This window comes from Eptatretus burgeri, chromosome 7 (assembly GCF_056783735.1).
Source record: "Eptatretus burgeri isolate ZD-2024b chromosome 7, Ebu_testis_v1, whole genome shotgun sequence".
NCBI classification, from domain to species: Eukaryota; Metazoa; Chordata; class Myxini; order Myxiniformes; family Myxinidae; genus Eptatretus; species Eptatretus burgeri.
In genome coordinates, this window is record NC_140967.1 from 98,024,139 (window position 1) to 98,048,877 (window position 24,739).

General features: G+C 46.5%; 1 protein-coding gene across 3 annotated transcripts in view; it reads left to right on the forward strand.

Moving 5' to 3' along the window:
- MEMO1 (mediator of cell motility 1) overlaps positions 1-24,739 on the forward strand; it is a 44,784-nt gene that overhangs the window by 4,188 nt on the left and 15,857 nt on the right. For all 3 annotated transcript variants that reach the window (XM_085889762.1, XM_085889763.1, XM_085889761.1), the window contains exon 2: positions 23,722-23,803. In XM_085889762.1, the coding sequence (XP_085745888.1) occupies positions 23,722-23,803 (82 nt within the window). The remainder of the gene's footprint in view (positions 1-23,721; positions 23,804-24,739) is intronic.

Sequence of the window (24,739 nt, forward strand, 5' to 3'; positions counted from 1 at the left end):
CTTGTAGATTTATTGGCAATGACGATGAATGAATGAACACTATTGTAGCATCGACGGCTCGACTCATGTCGAGCTCGTCACGGCAGGATGTTAAAGTCATGCAATGTCCCAAGTGGCTGAACTCCTGAGGAGACGTTCCGAATTATGGTGGACAACGCGCACGCACGGGTCATGAGGAGATATACGAGAAGCTTAGTTCTTGTAAAACAAAGGGGTTTATTTCCCTTACCCACAAACAATAACTCGGGGATGATGTAATTGTGGAGGGATACGACGCTGGATAGTGGTGGGGAAGAGATGGGGACATGAAATTGATAATAAATAATTATGTACAATGAGAATAAAAATTATGGTGACACACACCAGACTCAGTCACTGACGCGAAGGGGACAAAACTGGGGGACTCAGCTCTGGTGGCAATGGGGACGAGCAGGTGATGAAGAGGGATGAGGAGGATGATGGGCAAGGCGATGAGACGAAGACGCACAGGCAGGTCAACGAACGGGCTCCGGGCGACGATGATGAGACGAAGCAGCAGGCAGACAAAACAGTCATAGGGGCGACGAAAACGGGCAGGCAGGACGACTTCCTTAAAACTCTCCCACAATTTGTTCTCAATTTCTCTCCAGACCTCGACAGTCTCCTTCGTCATCTCCCACTCCAACTGCCCGATTAGGCTCCTCCTCTTCTCTTTGGGCAATGCTCCACCCCCTTAGAAGGCGTCTATAACTCCGCTCCTGAAGGAGTTAATAGCTCCGCCCCTGTCTTTTTCCAAGTCTCCCGGCATCCCCGGTGGAGGTTTGCATGGAGGTTTTACACACGATTTATTTTACCATAATCCCAAACTAATTATTACTATGCATCACCCCCTGTATGGTGCACGTGCAAACAGGACAATTCTTAAGCTGATGGTTCTCGACTTGTACATCAAGATGGCTAACTACTTGTACACGGACCATGCTACTCTATACATTCCTCGCTGCTCTACTGTAATATCTAACCCCCCCCCCACCCCAAAAAATAAAAAACTTAACAATATCGAAATAAATAATACCTCGGTGATGTGTTTGTGACTAATTTTCATTCGATGTCTGGAGGGATGTGATTATGTTTATAAACAAAGACCGCCAGAGTTGCATGCCAAAGGGAGCACAAACTTCGTAAATAGATTGCGCTGATCTTAGAAAAGGGAATAGTTATACAGCACCTAAGGTGCTGCTGAGCTCTGAGTTTCCAATCACACATACATTTGTCTGTTGAAGTAAAAGTAGGTAAATGATGGAAAAAAGCAAGTCAAGCTGTTGGACTCTACATCCTTGAATTCAGTAGGCGTGTATGTTGTGTGCCGTAAATATGGAATTATTGCTGCTGCTGCTCAGTTCATACCCAATAAGCAATACTGTTCCGTTTTTTTTAAGTTGACGTGTTTTATGGCTCATAATGGAACTAACATAAACAAACACACACACACACGTAATGGTTTGGGCTTTGAGTACATGTTCTTACCATTACACCGTCGAGACTGAGCGTCACTGCATCGCTTGCTGCTACTCGCTGCGCATATGCGCTTCGCTTCTTTTTCGGTAGCATGGCGGATATTCCGAGGGTGATCTTATTTGCTCGTTTATAAACATTTTGAAGGTGCATTGAAGAAGAGGAGTGCTGTATATCAAACGTGTGGTATGAAATTTCAGATGGCCCATCCACAACATCAAATTTCAATCATCACCGAAAAACTCACCCGCAGAGGTCAGTTTTCTTTTCCACAAGACGTTTGAACACGTTTCGTTTCAAACTTTCTGACATTTGCACTGCACTAACACATTAACACTGAGCCGATACTCATGCTGGTTGCATGTGGGATGTCGGACGAGTCCTTGTAGAGTGTGTAGCCTCCTGTAGCTGGTCCAAATCGGAATTCGAATCTCATGTGTAACACACACACACACACTGACACACACGCAGACAGACCACTGACACACATACACACACATGGACAAAGAGATGAATAACACAGTCACTGAGATTGGGGAAGTGACGACACATGCATGCCAGCAACAACACTTGCATGCCAGCAACAACAGTTGCGTTCCAGAGACTTAACAACAATCGTGTCGCGTCTCTTATCGCATGAGAGCAAGGCCTTCTCTGAAGGAGACATTCCTTCCTCCCCAGAGATTACAAGAATTACAAGGAAATTATGCACAGGAGGAGGCCATTCAGCCCATCATGCCTGCGCCACACCAATAACAGATTTAATAAATCCGTCAATACCCCTTTCCCTTCATGTGCAGCCTTTTGGCTGCTACACTGGTACTCATTTCTCCGACCTTGGAAGGATGACAGGCTGAGTCAACTCCCTGGTGTTAATTCAGCAGCCAACAGGGCTTGAACTCAGGACCCTAGGATCCCAAGCTACCAGACAAACCACTAAGCCAACACCAGGCTGATGCTATCATATGGGGATTGTCTGCTGTGCTCCATCCTTTGAAATGCTGAAGGTCAAGCAACGGAGCAGCAAAGTGCAATTTTTGACTCGGTGTGATTTTGTCTTTGGTATGACTTGGCCGGGGTTTGAATCACCAATCTTCCATATACAGAGCAGAATTACCAAGAATAATGACACACAAAAGACTGAGTCTTTTGTTTTGTTACTGAGTTTTGTTACTGATTGGAACTATTTTGGTCACCAAATGTAACCATTACACCACCGAGTCTGGTCAACAAGTTCAAATTCAAGCAAGTAAACGTTATTTTTATTTTTTCCATGTCATTTATCGAACAGAGTGTATATGCTCAAAAAATCATCAGGCTCAAATAAACAACCAGCTAATTACTCCTGTAAATCTTTTGAGTATTGAAGGCTTTTATGTAACCAAGGTCTATGATAGACATTATGATGTGACACTTGACTTGATACTTAACCTTCAAAGATTTGAGACTTGGCTCAGATTACTTGTTGACATCTCTGTCATTGGGGGCAGCCGAATGTATACCGTGCGTGCTAGTTAAGGATTGTGACCTAAAATGGCTCACAAAGCTTCTAAAACAAGCTGAAGATACTTGGAACCGTTCTTGCAAGAAAGGGGTGTGCCTCTGCATACCGAAAGAGTTGGAGAACTTTCTGAATTCACCCAAATAGCTTCTAGCTTGCAGCTCCCCCATAATGCAAACTCCTGAAGATGTGGACCGGTGCAAGGCCCAAATGTTCATAGACGGGCACATTCTCCCCAAACCTTCAACCATCGCTGTCATTGAATGCCCTTTGAACCTTGTGGGATTACCTCATGTGAACATGGCAGACTTGGCGATTTATTTAATGGACATCTGCTATTGGAAATGCAATGTCATCATGACCAACATTCCAGCATTACCAACAAATACGATGCCAACTTACCAGAGGGAGACACGGTATCTGGTTTGATTTCTTTTTAACATCAATGAGAAGTTCATATCTGGGGCTTTTCAATGCACAGGGCAAGTTCAAAATGATATTTACTATTGATCATGCTTGGGAGGGAGGGGTTGTGGAAGTTCTATGTGCTGTGAATGTTGTTATTAACATATATTTTGTTTCGATCTTGGACCACAAGAGAAACTTGAAAGCATCTGAAAATGCAAAGCCCATCCGCTTTGTATTCGGACTTCTGCCATATGCTAAACATGACGAAAACAACTAGTACATAATTGACAATTTTATGCAACCTTGACCTTTGACCTTTGGTCTTAAAAAAAAAAAATACAATCGACTTGTAGCTTTTGATTGGTCAACCAATTCAGTGACTCAATATGCAAATTCTTGGTCATCTGGATGAAAATTGACCATTTTTTGTGATGCTGACCTTTGACCTTTTAACCAAATTATTAATTTGTTTTCTCCATATTCTCGTAGCAAAGCTTGGTTGAAAATTTTATGACAAAAGCTCAATTGATAAAAAAAAAGTTATGTCCCAGACAGACAGACGCACAAACAGACATACAGCAAAACCCCATCTCCTGATGTGTGGTGGACGGGCTGAATATACTTGGTGTGTGTGTGTGTGTGTGTGTGTGTGTGTGTGTGTGTGTGTGTGTGTGTGTGTGTGTGTGTGTGTGTGTGTGTGTGTGTGTGTGTGTGTGTGTATATGAGAGAGATATCCACTGCCGCTGCTCAGTTGTATTAACAGGAAAAGGCAGGAAATCAACACCTCTCAGCCACGGATATTTCTCGGATTTCCTATGTTTCCGTGAGTCCGATTTGCATTTACAAACAGAACAATTATGGTTAACCACTCTATTTTATATTGTCACTCTCTTGTCTAAATGCTGAAAATTATGTTTAAAAGACTATTTGAATGAAAGATCTTGCACTAGCAATGGCAGGTTAATAGTACCTGGAAAGCATAACCAGGTCAGTGTAAACACACATACAGCGCATGTGCAAAAGACCTTTGCATTCATACGTCATTTCAAAAGTCTCGTATTCACCACGGCCGTGTGTTTTAAAACGCCAATTTTCACAAACTTACGCGAGCAGGTGCAGAGACCTCATTCCCTACTTGCTCAGCGATGCAATGGTCTTGAAGACCCGTGACCATCTGCACTAATAAATGTCTGAGTGAGTGAGTCAGTGAGTCAGTCAGTCTGTGTGTGGCAGTATCCTCCATAACTCCAACACCATGAAACATAGTGACTTGAAACATTGCATGCATACTTGAGGAACTCCAAGGGAGTGCATGAATGAAAATTGGGTGTTTGGGTTAATTTAAACACCTGGTTGAAGATAATTAAAGGGGTGTTTATCATCAAAAACCAAAAAAAGCCTTACCAAGATGGTGGCACGCCATCTTGGTCAGCCTGCTGTCACCTCGCAGGGGACTTAATCTGCCATTTTGTTTCGGCCTGCTCAAAAATCTTTGACTTAGAACAGGCTGCAATGATTTCTGTTCGATAAAGTGCTCAATTTCTTTTTTCACTTTCCTCACTCATATCATCAAATGCCTGATCTTCATAACTATGAATCACTGTATACATCGCTTTTGTCGGTGCCATAGTTTTGAAATTGTGAGCTTGGACCGATTTTATACATTACATACATACATATATATATATATATATATATATATATATATATATTGTTGTGGTTGACCAAATTCGCAAACCACCATTCAGGTCCCTTAGGTGAGATATCTCCGTAAGTATATGTGTAGTTAGGCCCAAACCCGTTGTCTAGTGGGAATAAATGTCATTCATGCGTGCTGCGACTCTTCAGGATAGCCGTTTTTCTTTTACTATCTTTATTTTGGACCAACCGCCATTATTACCACCACCAACCACGTCTCAACAGTCATCACAACATCAACCACCCACCACAACGCCGCTTCACCACCGTTCTTGCGCCGCTTGTGGGTACCGGTATTGGACTCGTGCAGGGCGCGCACCGAACAGCGTGTACAAAACCACGGACTTTCCGCAGAAAAACGGATCAAAAACGACTCACGCCCACTTTTGTTCCGTCCAATCGGTGAGCGAGGGGCGATTTGGCCCCGCCTCCAGGGCGTTGGAGGGCGGTCGCTATATGCAAATTCATGGATCAAAAAGCATTCACGCCCACTTTTTCTCGGGCCAATGGGGAGCGAGGTGAAAGGTCGAAGGCAGGGGGTCAAAGGCGAAGCCACGGGGCTGATATAAGCGGCTGCGTTCGTCAGAAAGGTGGTGTGCGTTGGAAAGAGTGAGTTCGGAGTTCAAGAGAGTCGTCGGTGGAGCTGGAAGGAAGTTGCGCGTTGGAACGAGCTGTGCGTTGGAACGAGTTGTCGGCGGAGCTGTGGAGAGGTGGCGGCGGCGAAGACAGACGAGGGGGTGCTCGCGTCGGTGCCGGGAGCTGAAGGCGGGAGGCCGACGGCGCGACCTGGTCGAGGTGGAGACGCTCGTCGCGGGACCCGAGACAGAATAAAAATCCTCCTTTCCCCGAGCATCAGCAACCCCCTCCTGTTTCCCCCCGCGCTGAGATAGTGCGACAAAAGGGGGCCCTTTTCCCACCCCCTACCAGACACTGTCCGCGAGGCCCGCGGAGTTGGGGCACCATCGCCACTTCGCGCCTCATCATCAGACGGGTAGGCCCGACACGGTCTCGGCCCCAGGCCCGCCTACCCCCTCATCCTGGAGGGTGGTTCTCTTTTCTTTTGCTTTGGGAATGTGTGTTGTCGGCGCCGTCTGTGAAGTAAAATTGTATAAGTGTTGCCGTGTGCTCGCGTAGTCGGTATTAGATCTGCATTGTCGCATTTGCTTTTTGTCTTCTTCTTTTCTATGTGCTTTTGGTGGAATTGTATATGTGTGCTTTCCGTTCATCGCGAATAAATGTTCTTTATGTTGAACTGTTTTCCCGCTTCGCTTCGTCATTTCTTTCATTGAATCCTCATCTTGCTTCACGTAAAGGGTTGGTAGTGGGCTGAATACGCCCGATTAATTAATCGAACCGTCGAGGCCGACGATAACACCGCTCGGTTATCCCGATAGTACGGAACGGGTCGCTTAAGTGGCCCGTGTCCGAAGTCGACCTGCGGCGAGGTGCGATCGCCCGGTCTACCCTCCGTGTGGGTACTTAGGTAGGTCGAATTTGGCGAGCAACCCTATCCCACGCGGGGGCCGATTGGCTCGATCGCGGTGAGACCGAAAGGTCCACCCGTGACTGGTACCCGGCGTTAGTCCGAGAGGGTCACGACTGGATTGTCCGTCCGGTGGGCGACGTGCCGCGATTCGAGTTACGTGGCCGTCAGCACGCCGGCGGGCGCGAATCCGTAACAATATATATATATATATATATATATATATATATATATATATATATATATATATATATATATATATATATATATATATATATATATATCCCCACAATGGACTTCCATAGATTAAAGTTTAGAATCGAAATCTGTCTTCAGATTTTTGGATCGGAGCTCATGTATGATAGATATTGTTAAGAATTTGGAAGCTTACTGCACTCAACATTCAGGTCCTTATAGAACAGCTATATCAGTAAGTGTGTGTTTATAGTTAGGGCCCCCTACCTGTGTCTAATGGGAATTACAAGTGTGTGCTGCGGAGTTTCGTTAACAACAAACCTCCTTCACTTCACTTCACACACCGACGCCAATGCCCACGTACGTGGGCGGAGATTTCCATCGCCTCAGACCGGGACTCTGCCCAGGAAGGCAGGGGCGTGCCCCTTGTCCAATCGCGCCACAGAAAGCGACTTTTCCATGGCACCCCAGCCAATGGGATTGAGATTGCCACAGAGAGCGACTTTCCCACGACGCCCCGTCCAATAAGGGTGGAGAGCGCCTCAGACGGCGATTTGCTCACCCCGGAGGTAAAAGGAATAAAAAGAACCCCAGGCTGGGTGAAAAGAGGGTCAAAGTCGGGGTCGTGGAGGTCGTCGTCGCTGGGTCATCGTCGTCTCTGATCTTCTCCTTGGTCTTGGTTGATTGGTGCGTGGCCGGTTGAAGAGCGCGGTACCTGGTGCTTGGAGCGGCATCGTGTCGTGGGTTCGAGTCCCGCCGAGCCGGATCGTCGAAGACCACACGAGGTGGACAGGTCCAAGCACACGCTCTGGTCTCCAGCTCACCTGTCCTCGAGCTGGAAGCCTTCAATAAAGACCCGACGGTGTCCATTTCTGTGTGTCTGTGTGTGGGCCCATCTTTAAATAGCAACTGTATAAGTGCTTGTGTGTAAATTTGCATTTCTTATAGTCGTGATAGCTCTACTCTTTGTGTGTTCCCTTCCCCTTATTGTTAATAAATATCCCTTTTGTTGAATGTATCAGCTCGTTTCTGTGCTTCTTTCATTGGCTTAGCACGGTGCATGCTGGGAAATTGGGAGACAGTAAATTATGCATTTGGACCGCCGGGTCTTGGTAACCATCCGCTCGGGTTACACACGGTTCGAGCACGATAATGGCTCATTCCGCTCGAGGCCTGCCGAGGGTGTGAATTCCCCGGTAGCTTTGCCGCGTGGATACTTAGGTATATTGAAGTTGCCAATTAACCCTAATCCACGTGGCCGAATTATTGGCGATTCACAGTCCTCTAAGGCAGTGGTTCTCAACCTTTTGGAGCCGCGACCCCCCAAAAAATTTAAGTTGGGCTTCGCGACCCCCCTCACGACTCGCACTTGAAACACACTGCAGTGACGTCACGGAGCGCATAAAAAAATCCACAGTGCCTGGAGCACATTGGTCAATGCCTAGGTACTGCCAGCTGTTAAAACTAACCAGAACTAAACTAAACTGGCATCACAAATTAATTATTTACACTCTGATGTGTAACACAGTAAAAACAGCCAGCCACATTCATAAAAAAGGCTTCTGTAATTGCAAAGAGCGGTACGTAGCCTATTTATGCACGGGACACAGACTGGAAGATTGAGCGACCCTCTGCTGCAGACAGAGGTTACTATCACACATGACAGCTACCAGACGTACACAAACCTTGCATTACTGACCAAAAATATACAAAAAAAACAAAACAACAAAACAAAAACTAAATCAATTTGGCTTGAAGTACAGTTTTAAATTTTATTCAAGATCCGACAGCACAACTCAGTGTGAAGGAGGCAACAGGACTGCTTTACAAGCTGATGGTAATAGGCCATTATCATTCATTCTCATAAAGCTGGGCCTGCAAAACAGCTTTAAGCACAGTGCAAATACCTTTTAGTGTCCCTATAGGCTTATTATTCTCAGTTCATTCACAGTTCTTATCACAGTTATGCCTGTTGTCGGCTTGTAGCCTATTATCATTCATCTCATTTTGCATTTTCCCCTTTATAACAACGATTCTCAATGGGTTTTCAGTTTCATTTTTTTTCAGATTGAACACAATAATTCAGATAATACTGACTCACAATAATTGAACACAATAACACACAATAATTCTTTTTTTTTAACAGTTACATCTGTAAAGGCACAGGCTTGTATTGTCAGATAGTATTCACTTACTCATGTTAGTGGGATGGCTGGGCCTGTTTCTTTGAACAAAGCAGCTGTATTCTTGGTTTTAAGCTGGAGACTGCAACACGAAGATCATCCTCAACTCTAATGAGCCGTGATCTGTATTTGTTATTGATAAATGTCAGTGAGGAAAAGGTCTTCTCACAATGGTATGTAGATCCAAATGGAATAAGTATATCAATTGTAGCCTTTGATAGTCCTGGGTATTCTGCGGCCACTGACAGCCAGAATTCCTCCAGTGTGGATGAGGCAAAAGCGGTCTTTAATGTGCGGTCAGAGGAGAGGTCCAAGAGCGCATCCTCAAGCTCCGATGACAGGTGTCGGGCAGATGTGATGAAAGGCTGGCGTATCCAGTCGTTTCTCTCTGGGGTGTCGTCTTTTGGGAAGTACCTATTGAAGTGGCCAAGCAGGCTTCTGAGGTGAGTAGCAATAAGTCCTTTTATTGTTTGGATGCTTATGTCAAATTTGTCCATGAAGTCCTCGAGCTCAGGGAACATTTCCACACTGCCTTCATCGACTCGCGCTACCCACCGCGCAAGCTTCTTAGTAAACGCTGTAACATTGTCAGAAAGCGTGAGGACATTGTTGTTTGGGCCTTGGAGAGACAAGTTTAGACTGTTCAGTTTATCAAATATGCCTGCCAGATATGCAAGGCCAGTAACCCATGTTGGGTCGGTCAGGTAGTCGGCGAGGGGGGAGCCGCAATCCGAGAGGAAAATGCGAACCTCCTCATGCAGTTCAAACAGTCTGGTTAAAACTTTTCCCCGTGATAGCCATCTGACCTCTGTGTGAAATAGTACAGATTCATGTTCCAATCCTATTTCCTCGCAGAGTGTGGCAAACAGTCTGGTATTCACCGGATGCGATTTGATGAAGTTCATCATTTTAATTGCTGTTTGGAGAACATTGCGGAGTTGTGGCTCGAGGTTCTTGCTGGCGAGGGCTTCTCTGTGAATAATGCAATGAGTGAATTTGACATGCGGCGCCACTTCCAAAACTTTAGCTTTCAGTCCCCTTCTTGTCCCCTGCATGGCGCCAGCTCCATCTGTACACACAGAGATGCAATTTTCCCAACTTAGCCCCTCCTCGCGCAGTTTACTGTCCAGTTTGTTAAAAATGTCACGACCAGTGCAAGTTCCTTCAAGTGTCGAGCAAAACAACATATCCTCGTACATTTTCCCCTCGTAGCTGTATCTTGCAAAAACAAGTAACTGTGCATCACTGGAAACATCCGTTGTATCGTCAATTTGGAGGGAAAATCTACTTTTCTTCACTCAGTCAATGAGCTGCTCTTTAATGTCGTTGGCCATTTCACCAATGCGCCTCGCCATTGTGTCATTAGAGTCATTAGACAGTGGAATAGTCTCAAGTGTGCTAGCTATTTTTTCACCATGCATAGCTCTGGTCATTGCAATCGCTGCTGGGCGGATCAGGCTCTCTGCAATAGTATGGGGCTTTTTGGATTGAGCAACGAGGTATGCCACTTCATATGAAGCCAACAGGGCTTTGATGGGGATTGTAGAGTGCTCACGTACAGTCGTCTTTTGGCTCTGGAGTTCTCCCTCCTTGCGACGAAAAATATCTAATGGTTTGTCAATGGAGGATGGGTGTTTGGTTTGTAAAAGTCTCTTCAATTTCACTAGTTTCAAGCTTTCGTGAGCAAGCACTTCTGAACATAGAACACACTGTGGATATTCCACTTCATTTTTGGCTAGGCATGTGAATCTGTACTGCAGAAAGTCAGTCTGATATTTCCGACGCTTGTTGGAGGCCAAATCTGCAGCCGGCGCTTAACGTTTTTCAGTTGAACTTGTAACAGTTGGCCCACCTTCACATGTGTCGTCTTGGTCCGCATCTTGAGACGTTTTTTGACAAGCCACCGATCCATATTCAGCCACCTTGCAGTAGTTAGCTCACGCTAACATTGACTTTCGGCACCCGCCACTGTGCTGCGCGCGTACACACACACACACACACACACACACACACACACACACACACACACACACACACACACACACACACACACACACACACACACACACTAATTTCACTTGCTGCTCAAATCTGTTTCATAATGACTACATTATAACATTGGTATGGAAGAAATGGTGGCTGATGCCTTCAATAACGGACTCCTGCTCGGAGGACAGATGAGCTGAAACCCAGAACCTATCTCGAACCTCTCCACCTCGTGTGGTCTTCAAGCTGCTCAGACCCGGGCTCCAGCGAGAGCGAGCTGGATCCAATTGCCTTGAGCCGCGATCCTTCCCGAGCTCCAGCGAATCCTCTCGAGCTTCCGAACACATGCTGGTCAGACGAGGCGCCGATCCTTCCCGTCGCTGCGTCGCTTCCCCAAGGAACCATCTCCAAGATGAGGCCGATGAGTCGCACCAAGCCGGGAACCAAGCGGAGAACAAAGAGCTCCACGAACCAAGAAGAGCCAGCCAAACCAGGCCAAGAAACGGAGCAACAGGCTCGGACCAGCTCGAGCACCCTTGTACCAGGCCGACACTCCTCGACCACCATGCCGAAGAAGAACCACGACAACCCGACCAGCTCCTCCGATGAACAACCAGCCAATGAAGCAACTCTTCTGATGAACAAAGCAAGAACCAAGAACTCCGAACTGAGCAACCAGCTCAACTCTGTTCCGATGAACAAAGCAGAGCCCAAGAAGCGAACCGAGCCAAGCAGAACCCGAAGGACTGCTGAAACAACCAAGCTGAAGCAAAAAGCTTACTTAAAAGCCTCAACCCTAGCCAAGCAGAAGCCGAAGCTTCCTAAAAACCCGCCCGAACACAGCAGAGGATTTCTTCTTTATTCTCCTCCACCCTTCCCCCTCTCCCGGCGTGACTCATCCTCCTGTGCCGCACAACCGCGGGTGGGAGGGAGTTGTTTACATCCCGTGATTCAGGATGGGAGGGCTCTTCTTCCTCTTCGCAGAAGAGGGGGAGGGGTGTCTCCATTGTGTTGGGATCGCTCCCTAACTATTAAATCAAATCACAGCGCATCTAATCGATTTCTTCCCATTAAACAATGGAAGGTGAGCTATCTAGGGAACAAGCACTTATCGACATAACCGACTAAAGGGACCTGAATGTTGTGTGCAATCGAATTCCCAAATTCGTAACAATATATTTGTTTGTTTATTTGTTTTGATAACCTTCCCGCGACCCCCAAAACCAATCTCGCGACCCCTCAGGGGGTCGCGACCTCCAGGTTGAGAACCATTGCTGTAAGGGACAGCCTCGCCTTTCGTAAGGGATTCCTCCGGCCTCGCCTTTTCGGAGTTCTCCGAGGAGCACGATCTAAATTTCCCGGTGTTCGGTGGAGCCGACTCTACTGCTCCACCTAGCGGTCGTGCTCGCCCCCGACGCCCGGCTCCACGACAATATGTGTCAAACTCTAGAGTGAAATTTGACGATTTTAAGAAATTTGCAATTCTTATAACTAAGTGTATTTACTTTCAGCAAGGCTACTTCCTTCTCCATATTTACACAAGAAAATGTGAAATTCCCAAAGCATAAACCTTAACTTGTTCTATTGTTCGGACAATTATATTGAGTGAAGAAAAGATTAAGGTCTTTCCTGGAAAGCCACATTTCCAAGCTGGCCTCCAAAGCCAGTCGCTGACTGTGAATTCTCCGTCATGCAAAGTCCTTCCTTGGCACACCTGACCACACACAAAGCTTTCATCCGCAGCCTGATGGAGTACTGCTTTCCCCTCTGGGCTGGTGCTCCCACTTCTCACCTTTCTCGGCTTCACGCTGTGGAAACCAAGGCATTTAGGATCATTGTTATCTCCTGCGATGAATACCTGGTGTTGGCGTAATGGTTAGGGTAGCGGCTTGGGATCCAAAAGGTCCTGAGTTCAAGCCCCGTTGGCCGCTTGAATTAATACACACCAGGAGGTTGACTCAGCCTGTCATCCTTCCGAGGTCGGCGTTGTGAGTACCAGTGTACTGGGTCCAGTGTATGCCCCGGTTAGAATAGGTGTACCATATCCCTGTGTCGTAAGAGGCGACCAGGGTTGCTTCAGGAAGGGCATCCGGCGGAAAACCTGTGCCAAATCATTATGCGGATCATAACGGATGATCCGCTGTGGCGACCCCTAATGGGAGCAGCCGAAAGAAGAAGAAGTTATCTCCTGCGATGAGGCTGAGTCTTTGGTTCTCTCACTCTCTCACCAGGTCGGTGGTCTTTCTGTCTTCTACCGTCTCATCTCTGGCCTCGCCCCCCCCCCCACTCTGTCTGAGATATGTCTCTGTCCCCCACCCAATATTTTCGCTACCAACCCCCTTTCTGCTAAAACTACTAAAATCAAGAATCACTGCTCACCTTCACCCTCCCATTCCTCTTTTCCCCTACCTTTGGAACAAACTCCCACACTCTCTTCAATCCCACTCTTCCCTCCAAGTCTTCAAAATAGCTGTTCACCATCATCTCTTATCTTCCCCCATCCAAAAACACGATCTTTTCTACCCCCGTTAATCCACCCCAAACCCACCTCCTTCAAATTCCCTGCTTTCGTTCCTGAAAGTCCCTGTCGTGTAAGGACCTGAAAGTCCCTGTCGTGTCCATCTTGTTTTCCCTGTGTACCCCACCCCATCCCTCTCCCTTCCACAGATCTCCTCATATTTCTGTTCCACACTGTTTTGTTCTCCCCTCACCCGCTGCCCTTGTTATACGTTCTGTGTGTTAGCTCTCATACGAGTCTTGACAGAGGATTCAAAAAAAAAAAAATAGGAATGTGCCCAAAGTGTGACTTAAATTTTTTTTTTTCATTGAGTGCAATGAAAATACTTATGCATTGGGACACTTTCGTTGAATTACAAACCATCAATGCTTTCAAAATGAGCTGTTAACCAGATGCCTGCTTAATATCATGATTTGTTGTAAGAAGCATAAGCAATCAAAACACCTTTTTAGACTTCATTTTCACCCATGCATTATATTTGGCTTCGTATAGTGCCTTCTATAGGTGGTTTTCGTGAAAAAACTACGTCATTTCAAAAACTTATTGATAAACATTTCTCATGACAAGTTTCAATGTTATACAACATACCATGCCGGAGTAATCGATACATTTTACGACCCCTCACAACCGCCTGTGCTAAGGATAGTTCAGCTGCAGGATCGCCCCGAAGGCTCCCGTGGACCCAATCACGTTGCGACCACGGTTGATTTCTCTGCGGGGAAGTCCACGGAATTAGGAAGGCACAGTGAATTAAATTAAAGATCGAATTTAAAAAACGATTAACATAACAGGAGAATCACAATGAGTGAAGTCACGGAACAAGTGAACTACAAGTTGAAGCGAGAAATGAAAAATGTTTTCAGTGGCTTCAAAGCAATGCTTGCTGAAAAAAAGAAGAAAGCAGTGCAGAAGACTCTCTTTAGCTTCTTCCAGAAAGATGAAAGGCTTCGAGCTGATGAACCTGCAGAATCAACATCCTCAACTTATTTTGCAACATCAACACCAACTCCATCACCAAGAAGAAGTGCAAAGAAGAAGCCAGCGCATGTCCTCTCATGGAAGAAGGGGCAGACAACCTTGAGCCTCTAATTATCAACATCATGCATCCCCACACCATGGCTGGATGGCCGAGACGTATGCACACTCGCTATAAGCTGTCTCGCCTGGGTTAAAATCTCAACCAAGCTATAAATTGTCATCCCAGTGTTTCATCGGTGGGTGATTAATCAATGGGTGTTAACTGGGAATCACATCTGCCAGAATTAGTTGGTGGACATGAAAGAATAAGGGAGCCTTCACCGGCATCCTGGCCAAATTCCAAATTCCTGCTCTAACCTCCAGGAGCTTTCACAACAACATCAGCACTGCCACTCCCTCAGTCAATGATGCTACCCTCAGCCTTGTGCTGCACAGGAAAAAAGAAGATGACCAGACCTCTATGTGTCGTATTTTATGGTGATAATATTTGAATGAATTTACTCTAAAAAATTTCCACTCAATTATTTTTACTGTCAGGAACGCATTCCCCATTTAATACACTATTTTAAGTTGGAATCAGAGGTTTACTGCCATTGATGCATTAGCCTGGTGTTACCTTAACGTTTGGAGTGGCTGGTTTAAGCTGTTAGGGTGAGTTCAAGCCCCTGTCAAACCGTTGAATTAACACCAGGTTGGTTGACTCGTTCTTCTGAGGTCGGCAAAATGAGTACCAGCGTGTTGGTAACGGGGGCATTAAATCAGTGGTACAGCCCCTTGCCCCCAGAAAATGATGCAGCCAAGCAGCCACAGGCTGCATACAAGTACATTGATGCATTTGGGATACAGTGTCTTTTAAACCACCTTATTTAACATTAGTTCTTCGTGCCTGTTGTTTGTGTCTTTTATGACGTCCTTAAAAACAGTAAGTTTCCTCTTTCTTCAGAGCCAAAATACTGCTAAACTGCTGAATCGTGTTCCGATTAGTATTCCACTGTGTCAAAATGTAAAATTAATTTGAAATCGAGTATTTCCTCGATCATAGACAGACAGACAGAGTGAACCAATTGCGTTCCCCCGCCTTGCGCTACACTGGTGGGGTAAATATTGTTACGGATTTGGAAACCTTTTGCACACAAACAGCCAGAGTCCCCGTAGTTCAGTTATTTCGATAAGTATGTGTATAGTTAGAATCCATCCCCTATGTCTAATGGGAATTTTGTGTGTGCGCTGAGAGTTATTTTATAGTCAGGTTTTATACATCTACAACAACAACAACAAGCGACTTCCGCTTCCGGGTTTGGAGCATCGACAGGTCTCGCTCGGGGCTCTCTGCTGACGATCTCAAAGTTAAGTTTCCGGTCGTTATCTGTCCCGTTTTAACTGTTTATTCTCTCACTTACATGTTACTGTGTGTTCCGAGTTCAGTTTTGTTTCAAAAATCGTGCTATTTTCTGAGATTTTGTCGACTTTGTCTTACTGGACGCTTGAGGCCTACCGGTTCCCCTCGGTGTACGATCGTGTTTTGTTTTTTTCTCCCCCATTACCTTCAATTTCTATCATCCCCACTTTCCTAACGTCCCCCATCCCTCCCAACTAATCACTCTCTTATCTTAAAACAAACAAAAAAACCGCCACCTTTCTCCTTCCTCACTCATGACTCTCGATTCTTCTTCTTCTTCTTCTTCTTCTTCTTCTTCTTCTTCTTCTTCATCTCCTCTTCTCTTCTCTTCTTCTTCTTCCTCAATTTTCTACAACACTTCCATGACCTAATCTGTTGAAAACTCTCTCAAACATGAATAATAATTAAAAACGATCTCTTATAATGCTTCATCTTCCTCTTTCACATGTGTGGTACTCTTCACTGTATCATAATGCACGACTCTTCTACTATTTAAACAGACTGCTCTCAATTCGACCTTTCCTAAAAAATCCAACTGTTACAGCGTTTCTTCTCTCCATTCTCTGGATTCGCCTTTATTGCATCCATCAAGAATTGTGTTAAATCGCATCTCTGACCTAAAACTTTAAAAACAACCCCAGTTTGCTATGAATGTTCGCTTTCCATCAACCATTCTTTTTTCCAACTTCAGGGCCAACTCACCCCTCTCACCCCTCACTCTCAAAGCAACCATCCCACTCTTCTCCTTCCAAGCCTCCTTCTCACCTCTCTCAAAAACTCCCCCCTCACCTTTCTCCCACCATTCATCCCCCTCACTCATCCTTCTCAAAGTTTCCCCCCCTCTCATCCACAAAGCTGCCTCCTTCCACTGCCCTCTCACCTCCATCTCTTCACTCCACCTCCTCAAATCCTCAACTGCCTTCTTCCCCCTCTCTTGTCCCCCCTCCCCCCAGTACCACAGAGCCTTTTCTCCTCCTCATCCGGCCCCCTCCCCTAGCTATTCTGCAATCCCCCAAACTCTTTCAACAACCCTCCCTACTTACCCCCTCGTCCCTTGTCCTAACCTCCTCCTCCCCCCACCCCCTGCACCCAAAGCCTCCTCCCCTCCCTCTTCATTAAAAGTGTGGACCTCAAATATCTGGGGCCTTCCCTCAAACCTTTCAGATCTTTCCATACAGGTTGCCACTGACAAACCAGACATTATCTGCCTAACAGAAACTTTCCTCCCCCAAGACGTGTCTGACTCCCAAGTATCTCTCCCTGGTTACTCCCTCCTCCGGTATGACAGACCTGAGCCTCGTCCTGGTGGAGGAGTTGCTCTCTTCATCAAAGACTCTATTCCTCACTCTCCATGCACTGCCCTCACTCCCCCACACCCCCAGGAATACCTCTGGCTATGGCTTCCCTCCACTCCAACCTCATATTTACATGTGTACTGCACCGTCCACCTAACAGTGATGACCCCATCTACACCTCACTATCCGAAAACATGGACCAACTTCTATCTTCTCATCCAAACTCTCTCTTCCTCATATGTGGTGACTTCAATTGTCATCATGCCAGTTGGCTCGGTGTGGGTACCTCTCTCACCTGTCATGGCACCTCAGCAAAAGCTTTCTGCGACTCATTGGGACTGACTCATTCGGTCAACTTCCCGACCCGGATCTCAACCAATGGTACTCCATCTCTTCTGCATCTGATTTTCACAAACTTCACTGGCAATATCTGCTGCTCTTTCTCCACTCCAATCGGTTCTTCTGACCACGTCCTTGTCAGTGGACATCTCTCTGGCTATTATCAGAGAACCACCTCACCGCCGTCGAGTCTGGCATTTCACTCAAGCCAACTGGCAGGGTCTCCAAACAGCCCTCAAACTTACAGACTGGTCTCCTATCGCTACTTTCTCCAACATCAACTCATCCTGGGAATTCTTTCAAAGAAACTTGCTCTCCCTCATGCACAGATTTATCCCCTCTCGTCTTCAGTTGTCCTACCCTTCCTCCCGCCCTTAGTTCCCTGAAGCTTGTGGTGAGGCAGTTGTCCTGCAACAACTTGCCTTTGCCTCATGGAAGCAAACCCAACTGAGGGCAATCTCAGTTCCTTCCATAAAGCTTGAAACAAGTGTGTATCTACCCTCAGGAGAGCCAGAAAACAACATCTTTCTCATCTCAAGTCTGAACTCTCAAACCTCTCTCCCTCCTCAAAATCCTGGTGGCGACTAATTAAATCTGTTTCTGGTGTATGTTCCCCCTCCATCCACTCCCTTACCTGAAATGGCCGCACTGCTGATACCGCATGTGAAAAAGCTGAATGCCTAAACTCGGTGTTTGCAGCTAAATCTTGTGTCCAAAACCCATCGCTTTCTCTACCCACCTTACCCAGTCACAACCAACTGTCCCTGGACGCTGTGTCCTTTTCTCCTGACAAGGTGGAGAGCTTTCTGTCAAACCTCGACTCAGATTCTGCAACCGGTCCAGACGGCATCAGCCCACGTTTCCTCAAAGCCTGCTCTGCTGCTCTTGCTCACCTGTTCGACTCTGTTCTATTCACCCTCTCATTTGCTCAAGGTCATCTGCCATCTGCTTGGAAATCAGCAAACATCACTGCCCTGCACAAAAAGGTGCAAAAACAGATCCCTGCAACTGCAGACCAATCAGTTTTCTCCCAATCATCAGTAAGATTATGGAATTCATCATCACTTCAGACATCAAATCCTTCCTCTTCTCCAATGGCTTGATTTCTGATCATCAATTTGGTTTCAGACCAGGTCACTCCACCCTGGATATGCTGCTTCTGCTCTCCCAACAATGGATGGAAGTCCTCAATGGCAGACAGGAAATCGGAGCCATATCCCTGGACATATCATGTGCTTTTGACACGGTCTGGCACCCTGCCCTGCTCACCAAACTCTCTTCCTATGGTATCCAAGGTCATCTCCACTCGTGGCTCACAGACTTTCTCTCCTGTCGCAGTCACCGTGTGGCCCGAAATGGAGTTCTTTCATCCCCCCCTTCCTGTCCAGGCTGGAGTTCCTCAAGGTAGCGTTCTGGGCCCTGTTCCTTTTCTGGTTTTCATCAATGATCTCTCTGACTCTCTGGAAAATCCTCTATATCTCTTTGCTGATGACTCCACCCTCTGCTGTACCATCGGTTATCCCTCAGACCAGCAAGCAGCAGCTTCTTCGCTCTCTGCAGATCTGGGTAAAATCACAAACTGGTCCAACACGTGGAACATGTCTTTCAATCCGGACAAATCTCACACTCTCACTATGTCTCTTTGAAAGGACCATTTTGAACCCCCCCCCCCCCATCCACTTTCTCAACAATCCTCTGGAAGAAGTCCTTTCTTTCATGCTTCTGGGTCTCACTATCTGCCATGACCTTTCCTGGGAAAGCCACATTTCAAACCTCGCCTGCAGAGCCAGTCGCCGACTGGGAATCCTCCGTCATGCAAAGTCTTTCCTCGGCCCACCTGAGCTCCTGACCACTTCCAAAGCTTTTGTCTGCAGCTTGATGGAGTACTGCTCTCCCCTCTGGGCTGGTGTTCCTGCCTCCCACGTTTCTCGGCTTCACGCTGTAGAAACCAAGGCATTTCGGATCATTGGCAACTCCTGCAATGAGGCTGAATATTTGGACCTCTCACTCAATCACCGCAGGTTGGTCGGTGGTCTTTCTGTCTTCTACTGTCTCCTCTCCAGCCTCGCCCCCCCTGCTCTCTCTGCGATTTTACCCCACCACATTTCTGCAGGGCACTCAAGGTCCGCCAACAAACCCCTTCTGGTAAAACTACCAAAATCACGAATCACTGCTCACCTTCACTCTTTCATTCCTCTTTTTTTTCCCGCCTTTGGAATAAACTCCCTCACTCTATTCATTCCCATTCTTCCCTCCAGGCCTTCAAAACAGCTGTTCACCACCACCTCTCATCATCCCCCATCGAAATCCTCGATCTTTTCTACCCCCGATAACCACCGAAGCCCACCTCCTTCAAATTCCCTGCTTTCCTTCCTGAAAGTCCCTGTAATGTCCATCTTCTATTCCCCATGTTCCCCGTCCCATCCCTCTCCCTTACACAGAGCTCCTCATGTCTCTGTTCCCCACTGTTTTGTCCTTTCCACTCCCTCCCCTCTTGTCTCATGCCCCCTTGATGTGCGTTGTGTGTTAGCTCTCATACGAGCCTCGACAAGGTATACGAAAAAAAACAAAAAAAAAACAGCGCCACTGCCCCTCACTCAACCCGGTCGCCATTGCCCACATGTTTTTGGCTGGGGGCGTGGGCGGAGCCTCCATCGCCTCAGATCGAGGATCCGCTCCGAGGAAGGGCATAGAGCGTTTCCTCCAGGCAATGAGCGAAGGGCCAGCATTGCACGCACGCCCCAGCCAATGGGAGGCCAGAGTGCCTAAAGCTACTATGGAGCTTCTTCGGGGGGCAGGCCTCCGAGACGCCTCGACACTGGGCCATTCCTGGTCCCTGAGACACCTCGTCCAATCAGGAGGCTGACCACCTCAGGGCTGGCTCCGCCTTAGCCAGATGGAGTGTTCGGCCCGACCAATGAGGGGCGGCCACTAGTCGCCCGCCAACCTCGTCCAATGCGGAGGCGAGTCCCTCAGAGTGGTAGCCTCGACCCGCGGGGAAGGGACAGGAGAAGTGAAGGTTCACCTCGTCGAAAAAGAAGGGAAGAAGGAGAAAGAAAAGAAGCCTAGTCACCTGCTGGCATTCTCGTCTTGCCTGCTGGCGTTCTCGTCTACCCGCAGGTGCTCGTCTCGTCTGGTCCGTTCCCGTGCTGGCTGGCGTCCGTTGCGTCATTCTTGGTCCCTGGTGCTTGGTGCTGCGTTCGAGTCCCGCCACCGGACAAGCTCGGCCAGACCGCACGAGTCGGACAGGTGCAAGAATAGGCTCCTGCCCTCAGCTGAACTATCCTCCTCAGCTGAAGGGCCAAATAAAGACCGTGGCCAACGTGTGTGTGTGTGTGTGTGTGTGTGTGTATGTGTGTGTGTGTGTGTGTGTGTGTGTGTGTGTGTGTGTGTGTGTGTGTGTGTGTGTGTGTGTGTGTGTGTGTGTGTGTGTGTGTGTGTGTGTGTGTGTGTGTGTGTGTGTGTGTGTGTGTGTGTGTGTGTGTGTGTGTGTGTGTGTGTGTGTGTGTCAGGCACCGCCGCCAGACTGTTGAGTAGAAATTGTTAAGTGCTTTTGTTCATTGTACATTTCTTTATTCGGATAACTCTGCTCTGTGTCTCCCTCCCTATTATAAATAAACCCTCTTGTTAAATGTTCCAGCTCGTTGTCTGTCACTTTCTTCCATTGGCCCAGCACGGTGCATATTGAGAATTGGTGAGGCCGTTTGGGCCGGTAAGTTGTCATTGGGACCAGCGCGGCTCTGGTAACTCCCCCTCGGTATGCCGGACCTGAATCGGTACACGCGACTTGGTTCGGACAGAGTCGGCCAAAGGTGTGGTTTCCCCGGTAACTAGACGGCCCGAGTACTTAGGTAAATTGGAATAGACAAGTGGACCCTACCTCACGCCGTCGAAATATTGCTGACCACGGTCCTTTAAGTGACTCGTAACCTTTCGGACTTATCCGAAAGTCACGACCTAAATTCCGGGTGTTCGGTGGGAGACGGCTCCACTGCTCCGTCTAGTGGTCATTTATCGCCACCGAACCCCGGCCCACAACAATAACTCCCAGTATTTGTTGTTTTATGATGTATGGCTCAAGCTGCAGAATGTGCTGAAATTGGTGTCATGATAGATTCAAGTGTTTTGTGAACTTTTCATCTGACCTCTCCAGCTGTGAGATCTTTTGAATTAAGGGATGTTTTCACATTTCCAGTACATCCCACCACTTCTTTCTCCTTTACTGTCATTGTTGCTAAGCTTACGAAAGTGCAATTGCAAGCATTTTCAAAGTATTGGTTTTGTTTCACTAAAAACAGCAGCTGTTTACTTGGCTACATGTGCGGTACGTCCTCGATGCGATCTTTTAATTTTGCTTTCATAATTTAAGCTCATGGAAGCGTGAGGTGAGTGGGAAAAACAGCAACGACCTGATAATGAGGCAGTTGGAGCTCATGTGGCTTCAATAACGGGATGAATGAACAAGCAAAATTGGAGAGAGGAGAGGGGAAGAAACACCATAATCTGCAAATAAAAGGGTTGGGGGTTGTGGGGTGGGTGGAGGTTAATGCCATGATAAAAGAGTTGGTGAGGAGGGAGTTACACGGAGGTGTAGTGGTTGAGGATGACACGAGATGGTGGTGTACTGCATGCTGGAAGCCCTGGATGGAAGAGTGAAATTGGTAAGCCTTATGAAAGCAATTTTACAATTGGGATAAAAAAGTGGAGGTGTACACTGGGCCTGGGTTTTCGCAATTTAACCAGGAGGTGGTTGCTGGAAGAATGTGTGCATCCTAGAGTTACTGGAGAGTGTTGGAAACCAGGCAGTTAAAAAAGAAAAAGAGACCATTGACCTGCTTACGAAGTGAAAGCAACATACCTTGTGCTTCAGCATCTTTGTAGGAGATTCCAATGATGTTGAGAGCTTTTGATTCCCCAGAATCCATGAGAGACAGATGTGATGCTGGGGCACCAGCCCATCGTGGAGAACAATACTCCACTGAGCCATGGGCATAGGCCTTGTTGGCTGTGAGTAGTGATTTATTATTTTTTTCTTGCATTAACTTGGAATAACAGAGTAGGCCCACTCTATGGATGACTTATGAGGCCAGCTTTGATATGTGGTCAGCCAAAGATGTCGTAGCTCATAGGCATAGATGTTCAAAAGATTAGACCTCTTCCATTGTTTCACTGTGGAACGAGAAATGTGGATTATTTTGATAATCATTCCAGAGCGACAGGGTTAGACTGAAATTTACCAGTATTGAAAGACATGTTTCATTTGTCAGATCATCTTCGAATAAGTTCCAGATCAGTAAAGAGTGATTGAATTGCTTCTTTCCTGTCAGTTTCCCGTTTGATGGGGGGTACTGAACGACATAATGTCGAGCCATGCAGAAAGTAAGAGGGGAGTTTCTGAGAATGTCGGAGAGGTTATGTGCCGGCATTGTACATAAAATACTAGCTGAAGTACCCGGCATTGCCCACGGAAATCAATTGAAATATGTATGTATTTAAATATTTCCTGCATGCCAAATTGGGGAATGTTGTCCTTGTGCTTTCATATGAATTACCAATCTTGGGCATTGCAAAATGTGCTTGGAAACTTCTTTTTATTAATTTTATTTTTTTAAATATGACAAATCACAACAACCTCCATATACGATCTTCACAAAACATATTACTCGATCGCTCTCAGGGTGGGGGTGGGGGGTGGAACCCAGGCAGTGTGTTTGCAAGCAAAAGTGTATGTGTTTGGCAGCACAAGACCCGGTCGAGGCTTGAAGACAGATTATATTATCTAATTTTACTTTTTTTTATTTTCAATTTTTTTAAAAATCCAAACATACCCCTTGACTTTCCTCCAACTCAGCTATAAACTGTCATCCCGGTGTTTCATAGGAAGGGTGATTCATCAATGTGTGTGCAGTCCCTCCGATGGATGTTAAACAGGCGTACCATATTCCGACATTAATTGGTAGACGTTAAAGATCCCACAGTGTCCTTCACAAGGAGTAGAAGAGCTATTGCCAGCACCCTGAACAAATGACAAATTCCTGCCCGAACTACTGCTGGGAGAAGAATGCCAACCCACCCAGCATGATCCTTGCCAATAAACTGCTTCAGCAGAACCAATGCTCTGTAACACAAGAGTATGGTACATCGAGTATAATAATGAGCATTTTGTTTAAATATTATATATGCTTCTCATTCTATGATCATCCTGATCTCCCTCTCCCTCTCCCTCTCTTCCAATCCCTTTTAGGTCCCCAGTTATCTAATCAATTGGACAGCTGGCTTGCACAAGTCCAGCCCAGCCTGCGGCCTGCCCGAGCTGTCATTGCTCCGTAAGTCTTTTTTTAAATATATATATTTTTTTTTAATTACCGTGATCTAAGGCTTATGGAGTAGCTTGTTCATAAATCATGTGCATGACAAAGACAGTAGACATCAGTGTACTTTAACATGAATAACAAGGACATTAGTTGACAACAGATGACCGCATATGTTACATGGGATTTGCACCTGGGTTCCCTATGTTCTGAGCAAGCGGTTCAGATGGCGACACTAACACTCCATCTAGCAGTATATCATCTGAGGCAAAATCTGGCAGTATTTCATCACTTAGCACCTTTTTATTGTTCAGTCCAGACTAAAATAGGAAGGGACTTGGGGGAAGAGGTGGCAGAGAAGGTGAATGGAAGAGAAGAGAAGAGGTGTGGTAGGGGCAGAGGAGAGGTGGGAGTGAAATGAAGATAAGAGAAGAGGTGGGGGAGGGGGGGACCTACCCATCGGCAGAACACGAACAGAGAATTTGATATAATTCCGCTTAGTTTTAACTTTTTTATGCCTCCACTGACAAAGTTGCCGGAGGCATTATGTTTTTGGATTGTACGTGCATACGTCTGTTTTCTCTGCAACCGCTTATCCAATTGACATTAAATTTTCACCACAGATGTGGCTACTAATGTAGAATGTCTTCATGATAATTATGACATCATAGGTCACGTGTGGTGGCAGCCATGTTGGAATAAAGGAAAAAAAATTGGACCTCTGTATCTCTGAATCTGCTCCATGGAAAAAAAAAAATTGAATCTTGGCACACGTCAATTAGTCCCCATGGGAAATAAGTGTGATTGTAATTTTTTTTTTGACAGTCATAGGTGGCTTTATTATGACGTCATAATTTCATGTCAAATGCTTTGTCTTGTCAGTATGAAAATTGAGGGTCATCTTGGGCTAAAGTGTGTGGGGGGTGAGGGGGGGGAAATTGATGTCATCGA